This window comes from Galeopterus variegatus, unplaced genomic scaffold, assembly GCF_000696425.1.
Source record: "Galeopterus variegatus unplaced genomic scaffold, G_variegatus-3.0.2 Scaffold267, whole genome shotgun sequence".
Lineage (NCBI taxonomy): Eukaryota > Metazoa > Chordata > Mammalia > Dermoptera > Cynocephalidae > Galeopterus > Galeopterus variegatus.
The window spans coordinates 111,666-127,979 of NW_007726378.1; the positions used below are offsets into that span (position 1 = coordinate 111,666).

A 16,314-nucleotide genomic window follows, 5' to 3' on the forward strand; every position below is an offset into this window, starting at 1 on the left:
TATATTATTTTTATGTTCAGAAAGAGACAAATTCCATTTTTAGAAGTGTTATCATACAACAGTGCTGTCCAGTAGAAATGAATGTGAGCCACAAAAGCAAGCCATGTGTGCACTTTAAATTTTCTGATAGCTACATTAAGTAAAAAGAAACACATAAAATTGATTTTAATAATGTATTTTGTTTAACCCATTATATCAAAAATATTATTATTCCAACATGTGATCAATACTTTTTAAAATGATGTTTACATTTACTTTTTATATTAAGTCTTTGAAATCTAATATATATTTATAATACGTCTCGATTCAGACTGGCCACATTTCCACCACTCAGTAGCTACATATGGCTAGGACAGAGCAGCCAGAGGATGCTCTAATTCTGTGCTGCTAAGATAGTGTGTATGAGTGAAGTTTTTTACTATTCGGAGATTATTACTCAGTATGATCTGAACTCACAAAATTTCTTTTAATTCAGCCAGGTTTACAGCCCATATTTCTAGATTTTAATTATTGTTTTTAAAAAACATTCTAGAAAACATCAGAAATGTTGGGTCCTTAAAGGTCACCTCATATCTGGTTCTAGTCTCAGTGCCTGCTGTTAGCTGGGTGAAAAGCAGGCAGCAGATAGGACATCTTCCACCTCCCACCTCCCCTTATCTCCCCCAATATACCCATAGCAGTATAGAATATAGTTTAAACATCTCTAGATTTAGAATCACTAAATCACACTTAATAGCTGTGTGACTTTGAGCTTCAGTTTTCTCATCTGTAAAATGGGCATAATACTGTTCACCTCACAGAGTTATAAAGATTAAATGAGCTAGTGGATGTTGAGCACTTAACACAGTATTCACATGGCAAGTACTTAATACAACAAATGATGCATATTATAGTTTCTCTGAAACAGCATTTTGGTTGTGAGACTAGCATGAATTTTATGTATATCTGCAAATGCTCATTCATTTGACACCTCAGTCAGTATTTACAGGCTTTGTGGAAAGGAATTGCAGTCACTTTTGTGACTTCTGAGCTTTTATTTACTAGAATATGCCAAGGCCCAAGCTTGATCAGGTTGGAAGCAGTGGCAGTTATTCAGGGAGAAGGTTCTAATGAACACTGCATGGGGGTATAACCACCACCGTGAATGACACATTTCATGTTTGGATAAGTTAAAAGGCAGTCTTTCTGAAGTGAATATTCACTGCATATCCTCTTCAGTGTCTGTACTGGTAGAAAACGTCATGTGATAGCTCTGTGGTTCTCAGACCTTGCGATTCAAAATGGCCCTGACAAACAGGGCAAGATTGCATTTCATCAAAACACTGCCCCCCAAAGGACAAAGATTGGGCACTTTTCTCACACCTCTTCACATAGCTTCTTTCCACTGTTAATCAGTTCTTCATAAAACCCAACTCACTACTATTTGGACTTCTGACACTCAGCACAGTTCTGTTAGATTTGAAGTGGTGGGGCACAAGAAAGGGCCAGCCTCCTAGCAGGCTCAGTTACAACTGTGTTGTCTAGTGGCTGTCAGACTACAATCCACAGAAAAAAATACACATTACCATTGCAACCCAGTGTGCAAGTGTGTGTGTGCATGTATCACACAAACATAAATACATATACATATCCCTCCATATGGATATCTGTTTTACCTAAAATAAAAATTATATGAAACTCTTACCTTTACTGTTTACAATTTATTTAGATACAGTCCTTCAAATTGATGTTCATGGAAAAATAGAATTGGAAGATAATACCAACCTTTCTATGAACTTTTTAAAGTACCCTCATATTTCCATTATATTCTATTTCATTTTTTAAAAATGCCTACTAAGTTGTTTTCTAATGTGGGTCCTGGCTTGATTTTTGAAAACACTGAATTAGCACATTAAGCTATGCTACCCTTGTTTGCAGGCTTTTTCCCCCTTGGAATGATATTTAATATTTATTTATTCTCAAATTTCTTTAATATTTTCTGTACTTAACAGGGAGGCTTTATCTTCCCCTTTGTACCAGTGTTTGTGTTTATAAAGTTTAGTGAAATGTTTGGTTAAAGAAGATTCCGAGAAGTATAGCCTGACACCTGGGAGAATAGAATAGAAAAAATTTGTTCTATATATGTCTCCAGAAGGTGATTTCAAAGTCTCCAGTCTGCTGACTCTTGCTTTCTGAAATGTAGCATGGGTTTTCACATTCCAATTTAGGAGATCTGAAGAAATCTGAACTGATGTTGAATTCCTCTTTTTTTTTTCTTTTGACTTTCAGGAAAACATTTTCCTAGGCAGCTGGGAAAAGCCAATGATGATAGTTTGCTTCTCCTATGCACTTTCTAAGCCCAGAGTTTTTCCTACAGTTTCATCTATTTCCTGAACATTTAGCTTGGATTTCCTGTTGCCCCATTAAATTAAATTTGTCAAAAACTTACCCAAATGTCAACCCTTTCAAGCCATCCCCTCATCTGGACTTAACATGGGAGAACTGGTTGGTGTCCTTCATTTGCACAGACTGGTCTCTCGCTGCCTCCCCTGCTCTGCATGTTGGGTGAATTCAGTTCTTTTGATTTTATATCTCATCGTCCTTTTGAGGGGCTCCTCAGGTGAGAGCATTTGGAGTCTCCTTTAGTCATGCCTTCCATTGCTGCCCGTCCCACCCACTGTGGGGTCTGGAGGCAGAGCTCTGACCTTGTCCTGCTCCTTTTCCAAAACCTTTGATCGTCCCTTGTTTCTTACAGAATAAATTCCAAATTTCTTAGCTTGCCACATCCTGTCTTTAAACTACTACTCTCACCAACAGTGACGTTCCTGGCTGTCCTTCAGCATTCCTCCTCTCTCCGATTATGGTGTTTATCTCTGGACTCCATATCTGATGCTTTTGTTGCTTATCAGCTGTGCTCTGTCCTGCTGCTGTGGTTGTTTTGAAAGCTCTCTTGAGCAGGAGCCATGTTTGCTACCTCTTGGAATTTTTCCCTGTTACCTGGCGCTTTTCTTTGTAAGACACCAGCCTTCGGCATAGTTGCTGGTAGAACTATGTAGATGGCTTTCCTAGGGAAATAATGTGCCTGTTCTATTAAAACAATACATTTGTTCCAAGAAGCAAACATGAGTTATAGTGGGGACGGGGAAACAGAACTAGGAGGCCATCCAGTTTTGTTGTAAAATAGAGGCAGCTTCACCAACTGGCTTGTCTGCTGGCTGCTTCCCTTTCTCCCTTTTTCTCTGACCTTTAAATTAGAGGTATCCTACACTAAAGTTTTAGAGAGAAACTAGGAGGAGCTGTCTTTGCTTGCTGGATTCATTAGCTTAAAGAAATGTATCCTGTTTATATTTCTGGCAGCATTTCTTTTATTTGGATGGTGGCCAAAGGCAAACAACTCAGCCTAGTGGGTTTTTAAAAGACAGAGCTTTCCAAGTACACACGCTGTTGTCTGAGTTAACATTCCAAACCTTAACACTGTTCATGTAACTGTTTCATCCTGTGGAACAAGCTAATTCTTCCTACTAGCATTTTATGTCTGTCTTAGCTTTTGTATTTATTGTGGGAAGATTTTAGTAAGGAATGACTAATCTAAAATGATTTGGTTTGATTAGGGGCTAAACTAACAAAAATCTATTTTGAAATGAGATAACATGAATTGCAGTTTTTGGTCTTCATCCAGTAAAACCAAAAACCCCCCAAATCTGTATCCCAGCAGCCAGGGAATCTATTCATTGACTAGAAGTTTAAATTGCTGGATTTGTACGTTGTCTTAAAAAATGTGCTCCTTGAACAGTTTGAAGTGTTACATTGTGTTGGGATGCAGTTATCAAACTGAGACTTTAACCGTGTACATTTGAGTAGCTGAACCGTATACATTTGAGTAGCTGTATAAAAGTGTGGTTATTGAAGACATTAATACTTTCTTGTAGCCATTTTAGAGACTTGAGTAAATTATCTTCTGCCTTATTATTTTTTTTCTTTTAAGTGTATATGAGTTTTAGGATTTTCTTGCTCTTTTTTGTGTTTTTGGAAATTGGTCTTTTATTGGAAAAGGATAGAGGCAAGATGTTTAATTATTATAGTATGCTTCCTATACTAGTATTTTACTGTTAGACATAAACAACTTTATATATTGATGGTGAATTGTATAACTACCAATTCTGCAAAAGTACAGTAAATGCAATGTTGCCAAAGACCTTAAGCTACAGAGAGAGCTTATATCGCTCTCTAAAAAGGAAAGAGTAGATATGGAATTTAAGCAGTTGTCCCAAAGTAAAAAATTTCCCTAGAACTCAGTTTTGGATTTTCAGAACAAAGTTGGCAGAGAGAAGTTTTTAACTAGAATAATTTCAAAGGGCAAGAGAGACATCTTTTTTTCTTGATGCCTTTTTCCTCCAAATGAAGTGAAAACAGTATAGAAAATGGACTGTAGTTAAGTGCTGTAATTCAAAGTTTGTCAGCAGTTTTGTCAACTTCCTTGGATTTTGAAAAAGAGAAATAGGGAGTCTTTTCTTCGTGATTGGGTGTAGTTCCAGCTTGCTCGGGTGGCATTGTGCAGTGGAAATACAGACTGCTGTTGGATTGGCCAGTTTTGTGTGTGTGTGTGTGTGTGTGTGTGTGTGTGTGTGTGTGTGTGTGTGTGTGTGTGAGTTAAACCTATGTTGACCTCAATAATTGGGGATGGTCTGGTTTGTGCAGTGTTGAAAACAGTCTTCGTAAATGACCTGAATTCAGGCTTCTAAGTTCATTTTGGTCCCATGCCTTACTCTCTGATATATAAAAATTAAACTCCCAGGGATGATAGATTTGATTTCACTCATAAGTGAGGTCTCCCTCTTTGTGAAGCCAAACTTTTTAATGTATAAAAATAGTACCTGAAAAGATATCTTGTGGCTCAGACCCGATTTGCTACATCCGAGTTGTTTAAGGAGGGCCATCAGGAATGGAACATGGGTTGGTCACTTGACTAGGAGGGCAGGTTGAGGATGAAATCCTGTCAGGATCCTTTTGCAGGCTTGGGACTACATCTGCCTGGACAGTGGGGAGCCTTCTTCTGATTTGTACGAAGAGGCTGAGACCCTTTGCCAGGGACCTCACCACAAAAGTCTAAGCTACCTTCCACATACGGAGATATTTTTGTTGTGCATAATGTTGAAAATAGTAATAATCTTTGTTTCCATGGATTTTTGAACCTTTTTGGATTTGTTCTTTTGGGAAGCCAGGAGTTTGGTGTAGTGTAGTCAAAAAAAGCAGGGAGATGGCAGGAATCAGAGGTGGAGAACAGAGTGGAAGGAAAGTGGAGGATTTATCTAAATCACATTTTCCCTATGAATAGATTCTAATCTACTGTTGCTGCTTGTTTAAATTAACCCACACTTCAGAAATCTGTTTGAGACCCATCTCCAGTTAGGATTTTTCCAAGCCTCACCTTCTACTAATTTCTTTTCCTTTGGCCTTTAATAACCTTCCCTTTCCACACCACATAGTTGGAACATATATTGCCATGATTGCTAGTTAACTTTTGAAAAACTTTTTATTTTGAAATAATTATAGGTTCACAGGAAGTGGCAAAGTTAGTACAGAGAGGTATCACCCAGTTTTCCCCAATAGTTATGACTTACATAATTACAGTACAATATCAAAGCCAGGAAATTGACACCGGTACAACGTGTGTATGGTTCTACGCCCTCTTATTACCTGTGTAGTTTTGTGTAACTCCAGCACAATCAAGGCCACAAAGATCTCTTCATGCTGCCCCTTTCTAGTCACACACACACCCTTTTCCTCCCCTTCACTAATCCCTGGCAACCACTAATCTGTTTGTCCATCTCTATAATTTTGCCACTTTGAGAATGTTATATCAAAGGAATCACATAGTACATGACCTTTTGAGCTTGACTTTTTTCTTTTTGCATAAGTCTTTGAGATCCATCCAGGTCTTTGCATGTAAATAGTTGATTCCTTTTTATTGCTCAGGAATATTCCATGGTATGGATGTACCACAGTTTGTTTCCAGTTTTTAGCTATTATGAATAAAACTGCTATGAACATTCCCGTACAGGTTTTTCTGTAGACATTGGTTTTCATTTTTCTGGGATATACCCATGCTTGGGAGTGAGATTACTAGGTTGTATGATAAGTGTATGTTTAGTTTTTAAAGAAACTGCCAATATTTTCTAGAGTGGGTATATCATTTTACTTTCCTACCAGCAGTGTATGAGAAATCCAGTTTCTTTGCATCCTCATCACCACTTGATGTTGTCACTGTTTTTATTTTAGCTGTTTTAGTAGGTGTGTAGTGATATCTCATTGAGGTCTTGGTCTGCTTTTCCCTAATGTCTAGTGATCTTGAACATTTTTTCACCTATTTGCTATCCGTATGTGTTATTCAGGGAAATATCTCTTCATATCTTTTTCCTATTTTCTAACTGGATTGTTTGCTTTGTTAACTGTTGAGTTTCAAGTGTTCTTTATATATTCTAAATATGAGTTCTTTGTCAGGTTGTGGTTGGCAAATATTTTTTTCCCAGTTCATAACTTGTCTTTTCAGCCTCTTATAGAGTCTTTTGCAGAGAAAAAGGTTTTAGTTTTGAAAAAGTTCAGTGTATTGATTTTTCTTTTTTCTTTTTTTTTTTTAATGAATTATGCACTTGAGTTCATGTCTAAGAACTTTCACCAAGTCTTAGGTCCTGAAAATATTCTCTTGTGTTACAGTTTTACATTCTGAGTTAATTTTATATAAGCTGTGAGGTTTAGGCCAAGGTTCTTCTTCTTTTTTTTTTTTAATTTCTTTGCCTATGGATGTATAATTACCCCACCACCATTTGCTGAAAAGGCTATTTTTCCTCTATGTAATTGCTTTTGCATCTTTATAAAAACCAGTTGGCTGTATGTGCCAATACCATACAGTCTTGATTGCTGTAGCTATGTGTAAGTCTATATGGAGTATTCCTTCCACTTAATTTTTCTTTTTCAAATTTTCTTTAGCTAGTGCTTTTCCATATACAGTTTATAATAATTATATCTACATTCATAAGAGATCTTGCTGGGATTTTATAGAAATTGTGTTAAACCTGTTTATCCATTTAGGGAGAATTGATATTATTACTATCTTGAATTTTCCAATCCATGAACATGGTATATCTCTTCATTTATTAGATCTTCTTTGGTTTCCTTCATCAACATTTTGTAATTTTCGGCATATAAGTCCTATACATATTTTATACTTATTTCATTTTTTAGAAATTTATACTTACTTCATTTTTATTTTTTTTTTATTTTTTTATTTTTTATTTTTTATTTTTTTTATTTTTATTTTTTTGTCTTTTTTCCGTGTCCAGCAACGGATCGCAACCCTCAGTGTTGCCCCCGCACCGGACCGGGGACCGGCGACGGGATCACAAGCCTTCTTTGGTTTCCTTCATCAACATTTTGTAATTTTCGGCATATAAGTCCTATACATATTTTATACTTATTTCATTTTTTAGAAATTTATACTTACTTCATTTTTAGATTTATGCTTATTTCATCTTTTCAGTGATTGTTAATAGTGTTGCATTTTTAATTTCAGTTTCTGCATGTTCATTGCTAGCATATAGTAAGACAATTGACATGTGTGATTTTATATACTATGACTTTGCTGAATTCATTTATTTATTCTAGTTTTTTGGTAGCTTCCTTGGGACTTTCTACGTAGACTATCATTTCATCTGCTAATAGGTTTAGTTTTATTCTTTTCTGTCTGATTGTTTCTTTTCCTTGCCTCATCACAAGGGCAAACACTTTCAGTACCATGTTGAGTAGCAGTGGTAAAAGTGGACATCCTTGTCTTGTTCCTAGTCTTAGAGGGAAAGCATTCAGTCTTTCACCATTATTTATGATGTTAACTGTATGTTTTTTGTCAGTGTTCTTTGTCAGGAAGACAAAGAGAAGTTCTTAGAGTTATGTCATGAATCAGTGCTACTTTTTTTTTTATCCATATGTTTGTCTCTCTAGTCAGATTCTGAGTTTCTAGAGATCAGAAACTGCTTCTCAAACAGTTTGTTTTCCCCACAGTGCCTGACTTGGTGCCTTTCCCTGAGTAAGCATTGAACAAATGTTTGTGGTTTGATAGAACTGGACATGGTCAGTGAGGGCAGATAGATGAGGGAGGCCCTGAGGAGGGAGCTCATAGCGATATCCCTAACCAGACAGTCCTGGGCAGCTAGGTCTGGATGAGAGATTGTAGCTACTCCTTTTGATTATCATTACATTCAACTCAGTGGTTCAAGGCAGACGCAGAAGTTATAGGCACCAAACTGATGCCGCAGTAGAGATATGAAGAAGGCAGAATGAATTCATCTACTCTGCTCCAGGTGTCAGAAGTGAAACTTTTTTGGATAAGTGCCAACTAAAAACCATTGAGTTGTACACTTTAAATGGGGAAAAGGTAAATACCAAGTGGGCAGTGATGGCCCTGGTGTTCTCTGTACTGGAGGGCAGGGTGTTGCTCTCAGTCTGCTCTGATGTGGGAAGGCTCTTCCAGATGGAAGGACATGCACTTTACTGCCTTCTTGGGGCCCTCTGCTCCTCTGCACTCACCCCAGCATTGATCACACAAGAAAGCATTGAGTGCCTCCCCTCAGAGGAACTCAGAAACTTTTGTAGTTACTGTCTTGCTCATTTTGAAGTGTAATCTAAGAATGATGAAATAGACCTACTTACTGCACAGTGAGGCAGTTTTCACTGAGACACAGAGTATTTTCCACAGGCTGGATGCTTTCCCTAATACTATTTTAGTTTAGGCTGTTTCTCCATCCCCTTGACCCTGTTTGTGAGGTAAGAAAAAGGCAGAAAATACTAACTTTATTTTTAACAGTGAGAAAATAAGCAAAAGAATGAAAAATAGCTTCTCATTATCACAATCTAGATTTAATCTGGTGTTAAATCTAGAACATGATCCCCTGGCTCCTGCGTCAGTGGGCAGGCCATTCCGCTTGTGTCGTATTTTAGTCTTTTCCTGTCTCATGACTCTTGACTGCCTGTATTTGTATGTTTCCCCACCCATTTTAAGTTGGAACAAGCAATTGTATCCTCCTTGTGTTGAGGAGCTGCCAGATTTCAGTGATAATGATAGCAGTAGTACTAACAGTAGTAATTATTGTTTTTAAAACATTGTCTGTTTTACTGATGCCTTTTATTTTCTGGTGAAATTTGCTGAATTTGCTGCCACTTCTTCCCCTCATTCAGTTGTCTCCTTTCCAGTAGCTTTTTAAATGAGTGATAGCAAAAGGCAAACCTATTGGTGTGATACATATGTACACACCTGTCTAGGTAAGGTTATGTTCCTAGTAATTAAGACATTGATGCCATGACAGAATAGACAGATTCTGGTTGCAAATTTGATAGCTTGTGAGTTTTCTGTTTTATGACAGTTGGTGTCCATATTGAGGTTCCCTATTATGATTTAGTATTTAGTCTTTGGAGCACAATTAAATCCTCTTTTATTTCTTTTTTTCCCTAGGGCTCCAGGGTTCTTGTCGATGCACGAGACAAGCTTGGTATTCCTTGGCAGTATTCCGAAAATGAAAAGCATGGGATGTTCTTGATGGCCTTTGAAAACAAAGCAGGGCTGCCTGTGGAGCCTGCTACATTTCAGCTGTATGTCCCCGCTCTGAGCGCAATCTGGAGGGATTCTGGCATCAGGGAAGCTTTCAGCCGGAGGAGCGAGTTTCAGCTGGTGAGTGAGCCCTTTTTCTGGGCTACATGATTGTGTTTTACGTGACTGTTTTTGACCTTTGGTTGAATTTCCTTAAAAACTGCATGAAAGTACAGGCAAGCTATAAATTGCCTTAAGTCCCAATATTTAACAACAGAAACACATGAAAGAGGCAAGTTAAACTATCTAAATGGTCAAGAGGGAGCAAGATTCACTCAGGCTAGATAAATGTGTTTGTTCTTGAAATAAGAAGGATTCTTAAAATATTAAAGATGGGTGCAACTCAAGGAACTCAAATTTTTTGAGAAGGGTCTTATTCACAATGGGAAGTTAATGCCCCCTTAAAACAACTTTCCAGCTTGTGATGTATGAAGATGGGCAAATCATGAATGTTTTTAGATCAGTGCCTTGGAAGCTAATTTGACCCCTGCCAAGTCATTCCCGTTAGATTTGTTCCTTTCATTTTAAGGTCTGAAAGTTTCAGGGTTTTTTTGTTTTTGCTTTTTTGTTTGTTTTTTTTAGCAGCTGGTCAGTATAGGGATCCAGTTCCTTGACCTTGGTGTTAAACACTGTGCTCTAACCAACTGAGCTAACTGACCAGCCCTTAAGGTCTGAAGGTTTTTCTTTTCTTCCATCAAATGTTCCTCTTCTTGTGTTTCTTGTTCTTCCTCCCTGGGCTCCATCCCCAGCGGCGGCGACACCTGAAATCAAACTTCCTTCTGAAGTCTTGATATAGTTTCTGAGGCTGGGAAGTCCAAAGTCCCTCTGATGGTGTTGACAGTGACCTAGGGGTCTTTCAGTTCTTTGAAAGGTGGAGATTGTAGAAGGCTCAACTCTGCTTCTCACTCCTCCAGGCCTCTCTGCTCAGCAGGTGCAAAATTGAGGTCTCTTAACTTTACTGTCTCTTCAAGGTGCCTCTGTGGCCCTCTGGTCCCCTCTAGGGCACCTCTCTGTCCACTGCCGACCTTCGGGTCCTCTCAGTTTCTCTCGGGTCCTGGGCTGGCAGGCACTTTAGGAGGCTGAGAAGTCCAAAGTCCAGGGAACACATCTGGTGAGGGTCTTGGTGGTGGTGACAGTGGTCTCACGTGGCAGAATGGTGGAGCCAAGGTCTGAAGGTTTTAACAAGGCTAGTCATTTTAGTCATTTAGACTCATTTAGGATATTAGTCTATAACCAAAAAATTTGGGGTGTTTTGCCTGTTTGCTCTTGATTTTTTCCTAACATTAACTGTATACAAAGAAAAGGATATAATTTCTCCTATAACCAGAATAGATATGCGCAGCTGATATTAATGCACACCCAGAGTATCCAGAAATACTACTGACTTTTGCATCCCTCAGTACCTAGAATCCCAGGTTGTGAGTCATTAGTCCCTTGACTTTCTTCATGGTTTTGTTATAATATATATTTATTTGTAAACAATATAGGCTTGAGTTTTACTGGTTTTTAAACTTCATATAAATGGCTTCTTATTGTATGTATTCTTCTGTGACTTAACTTTTTCACTCAGCATGTTGAAATGTATTCATGTGATGCGAGTAGCTGTGGTTCTTTTTTTTTCACTGGTGTCTGATATTCCATTGTGTGATTACACTGAGATTCACCCCTTCTCTCATCGGTGTACTTTTGAATTATTTTCCATATTTTACTATTACAAACAAACTGCTGTGATTTTTAGTTTTTGTCTTCAGATGCATGCATTTAAGGGTTTCTCCAGGATTTATACCTTGGAATTGAATTGCTGGTTCATAGGGCATATATGTCTTCAAATAGCCAAATTCTTTTCCAAAGTGGTTATACCAGCTGTTGGAAAGAAGTTGTTCCTGTTGTTCCTCATCCATGCCAATATTTAGTGTTATCACACTTAAAAAACTTTGATCGTGTCTCATTATGGTTTAATTGAAATATCCCTTATTATGTTTATTGGCTATACGTGTTTTCTGTTCTGGGAAATGCCTATTCATGTCTTTGCCATTTTTTTTCTATTGAGTTATTTTTATTTTTCTCATTCATCTGAGAGGTCCTGTATATAGTCTTCTATATGTTCAGTTTTCATATACTGTTCACCCAATTTCCCCTAATGTTAACATCTTATACAGCCATAGTATAATTATCAAAATCAGAAAATTAACATTGGCACAATAGTATTGATTAAACTATAGACCTTATTTAAATTTGATGTTTTTTCTCTAATGTCATTTTTGTGTGCCAGGATTCTCCATTGTGTTTAGTTATCATGTCCCTCTAGTGTCCGCTAATCTGTGACAGCTTCTCAGTCTTACCTTGTCTTGTATGACCTTGATACTTCAAGAGCACTGGCCAGTTATTTTGTAGAATGTCCCTGTTTGGGTTTCTGGTGTTTTCTCATGATTAGAATAAGGTGTTACTTTTTGTTTGGCAAAAATACCACAGAAGTGATGTTGTCCCTTGCTCGGAGCATCACATCAGGAGGTGCATGATATCAATATGTCCCACTACTGGTGATGGGAGCCTTGGTCACTTGGTTAAGGCAGCGTTTGCCAGCAAATTACTATTTTTCCTTATGTTATTGATACATATCTTGGGGAGATACTTTGAGATTATGGAATTATCCTGTTTCTCTTCAAGCTTTTGCCAACTACTTTCAGTGTCCTTCAGTGTCCATCAGGGGATCTTAAGGAAGACATTTTTATTAACCCTTTTTTCGTTTGCACATTCTTTCTCAAGTTAACTTTAACAATTAAGGTGAAACAATCAAAAGAAGTGGAAAATGCAGTTGCCATGGAAAGGAAATTTTAATCTTCTGAAAGTCAGGAATATAAGGAACAACTGGGGAGTGCAAGTTAATACCTTACCTAAGTGTCGAATTGGGGTCTAAGTCCTTTTCACCATAAACTCACATGGTCTGGTAAAGAAGATTCTAGTCTATTCAGAACTTGAAAGGAAATTGCTACTGTTAATTGAGGTTTTACCAAAGGAGAAAATATAAACATCCAGAACCAATTATTTACAAATAATGTGCAAAAAGTATTCTGTCTAGGATATCAGTGTGGTGGGGTGGTGGTGTCAGACTTTTGTCATTTGCCTTATTCCATTGGATACAGTGTTTTAGAGCTGGATGGGACCTCCTAGCTTAGCAAGTCAAATCTTTGTATTGTTACAGACATGGAAGTAAGCCCAGAGAGGTTATGGCTTGCCTGAGGCCGCATCTTGGTAATCACTGTGAGAAACATGGACCTGAAAGTTCATTCTGCCTATTTCTCCCTGTGTTCATCCATTCATTCATTCTAGGACCTACTAGGTGCTATACAGCATGCTGTATGCTGGGATTCAGCAGTGAATAAGACCAAAAATGAGCCTGTCCCCTGAGAGCTTTTAATCTAGACATAGACATGGCATATGATTAGGGTAAGGTTGTCATGAAGTGAGTCAGTAGTCATCCCTTTGTTCTGAGCTTGTATTTCAAACAGCTAGACTTTTTGAGGATATGGCTACCTGAAAAATACACTGTTCAAGTCAATTGTGTTTTTAAAGATTGCAGTAACCAAAAGCAAACATGACAGTGTTAAATTCTAGTTTATTGGGTAGTGGGTATATGGGTGTTTGTCATTCCTATACTTTGTACATTTCTGTATTTTTCTTTTTCAAAAAAATTTATAGAGCATCTTATTAAAATAGCTAGATAGTAGGCCCTTAATAGCCATCGCTGTCAAGATAACAATTACAGCAAAATTTTAAAAGCATAGTTATCTTAATTCACTGTTATCAGGATTCCCCCACCCCCCACCACTTCAGTAGGCCCTTATTTCTCTTCTCTTTGAATCTTTTTCTTAGTGTCAAAAACCTTTCCAGGGCAATGTTTCAGCAACTTGTTTTTTGCCTTTTTCCCCGCCTCCCCAGCTGACAGAACTCTTAACAGCCTTTCAAAGTCTTACAGTGGAGACACCCAGCTGCTTTGAGAATTGCTGTCAGCCAGGTGTTCGGCTTTTCCTCCTCTGCCATCTTGGTTGTGCTTGCCATTCCTGTCACAGAAACAAAAAGAGGAGGAAAAAAAGTCTGCGTCTGGTGATTACCCTGTGACGGCCCTTTCTCCCCTGAGGGGAGTAGGGTGGACTTTTGGGAGCTGCAGCAGGGGGCAGCGATCTTCCCTTTCCAAAGAGGAGACAGCCTTGCCTTCTTCCTAACTAATCCCTTGTCACTGCATGTTCACTGGTCTCCACGGCCGTTTACACACAGGGTTTGATATCACTTCTGTAGCTCAATAAAAAAGAAAGGAAGATGACCTTGACACTTTAGACCTTATCTTTTAAAACACAGTTAAGACATAGGAAGACACATAACAGAAAGGTTTTCTTATAACTAATATAAATGTGTTTTCTTATATGCCCTCTTTAATAAAAGTGAATTTAAACATTTTATTTATTTATTTTTAATTAATATTTTTTTACATTCTATGATATTGTTGCAGAGCTGTTGGGAGGGAGAGTGAGAGGGGAAAATGGGAGGAAATGGGATGGAAGAAGGAGGAAGGTGGGGGGACGGGATTGAGGCCTATGGCACCCTCCTCATTCCCACAGGGGAAACCAGGGAGCTTCCAGCAGTGGCTTGATCATTGTCAGGCTGGGTGCAGATGTCACGGGGGTGTGGCAGATTCCCTCACCCCCCATTACCCTAGCTCGGGAACCTGGAGCCCTTCTTGCTGCCGCTCAGTGGTCATCATTGGGCTGGTTGTGGGTGTCGGAGGGGGCATAGCCAAGGCCCCCCACTGCCCCGGCTTGGGAGAGCCTGAGGCACTTCCTGCAGTGGCTCAGTGGTCGTCACCGGGCTGGTTATGGGTGTCAGGGGACACAGCTGAGACCCAAGGCCCCCCACCATCCCAGCTCAGGAGAGCCCAGGGTGCTTCCTGCAGTGGCTCGGTAGTCATCGCTGGGTAGAACTTTTTAAATATAGCATGCAAATTATCATTAACTAATGTGCTTATAATATAGCAAATGGATGATATTGCTGTGGATTGTCTGCTTTCTATTACACCTTTTATTTGGGGAATCTAGTTAATTAGAGTGGTACAACATGGGTTTATCAGTTTTCTTTTGTGTATAACTCTAAAGTGAGAGTGACAATGAATTTGTATATCATAATTCACCTGCTGTGCCATGTGGTGGGTGTTCTTTCAGTGAGTCCTTTCTGTGTGCCAGGCACTGTGTTGAGGTTAAGTCCCATTTCTCAAAAAGCTGATAAAACAAACAGACATCCAAGCAAATAATCACAATAAGATGTGATAAGAAACATAATTGAGGAATATATAGGCTAATTAGGCATAAAGGGAAAAAATAGATAATTCTACTTGGCAGGAGGAGGTTAGGGGAGAGGTTTTGGAGGAGATTTTTCTAAAGGTAGGTAGGGATGAACCAGGGGACAGTGGTAGTGAGGTGGTAGAGGTGGGGGACTGGGAAAGCCCCAGACAGCTACAGAAGTTCACTTAGCCAGAGGGCAGCAGTGAGAGCAGCAGGTGCTAGCCCTGCAGAAATCCCACCTCAAACTGGCTTGACCAATAAAGGGACTTTATTAGCTCAGAACTGACAAAGCCTGGGGGATGGAGGACAAGGCAAGAGCTTTATGTGCAGTTTGAACTGTTCAGTAAATTTCTTAACATCCATGAAGTGTGAAGCAAGAGGTATCAGAGGAAAAGAAAAGAGTTCAGCCTTTCTACATGTATGGCATATCTATTTGTGTAGTCTCCCCAACATCTGAAACAAGCAAATGTTCAGCTCATAATTGGACAGTACAAATTGTGAATCATTATATACATCATTTCAATTCTTACTTCAAAGTGGAAGAGCATTGTGCTTTCTTGAAAATGTTTTCACTCTTTAGTCTTTGAGTTAGATAAAACACCCCAAATAGCCAAAGAAATCCTAAGCAAAAAAAATAAAGCCAGAGGCATTACACTAGTTGACTTCAAATTATACTACAAAGCTGTAGTAACCAAAACAGCATGGCACTGGCATAAAAACAGACACACAGACCAATGGAACAGAATAGAGAACCCAGAAATCAACCCTTGTATTTACAGCCAACTGCTCTTCAACAAAGGCACCAAGAACATACACTGGAGAAAGGACAGCCTCTTCAATAAATGGTGCTGGGAAAACTGGATATCCATGTGTAGAAAATTGAAACTAGACCTGGACTTCTCGCCATATGCCAAAATCAACACAAAATGATTAAATATTTAAATATAAGACCTGAAACTGTAAAACTCCTAGAAGAAAACATAGGGAGAGCACTTCAGGATGTAGGACTGAGCAAAAACTTTATGAATAAGACCTGAAAAGCACAGGCAACAAGAGAAAAAATAAGCAAATGGGATTATATCAAACTAAAAAGCTTCTGCATAGCAAAGGAAACAGTCAACAGAGTGAAAAGACAACCTACAAAATGGGAGAAAATATTTGCAAACTGTACATCTGACAAGGGATTAATATCCAGAATATACAAGGAACCCAAACAACCTAACAGTAAAAAAACAAGTAATCCAATTAAAAATGGGCAAAAGAGCTGAACAGACATTTCTCAAAGGAGGACATACACATGATCAACAGGTATATGAAAAATGCTCAACATCACTAATCATCAGAGAAAAGCAAATCAAAACCACA

General features: G+C 38.5%; 1 protein-coding gene across 1 annotated transcript in view; it reads left to right on the plus strand.

Moving 5' to 3' along the window:
- The window catches only part of GNA12 (guanine nucleotide binding protein (G protein) alpha 12), a 164,812-nt gene that overhangs the window by 98,802 nt on the left and 49,696 nt on the right, over positions 1–16,314 (plus strand). The window contains exon 2 of the mRNA XM_008566751.1: positions 9,482–9,697. Within this exon, the coding sequence (XP_008564973.1) occupies positions 9,482–9,697 (216 nt within the window). The remainder of the gene's footprint in view (positions 1–9,481; positions 9,698–16,314) is intronic.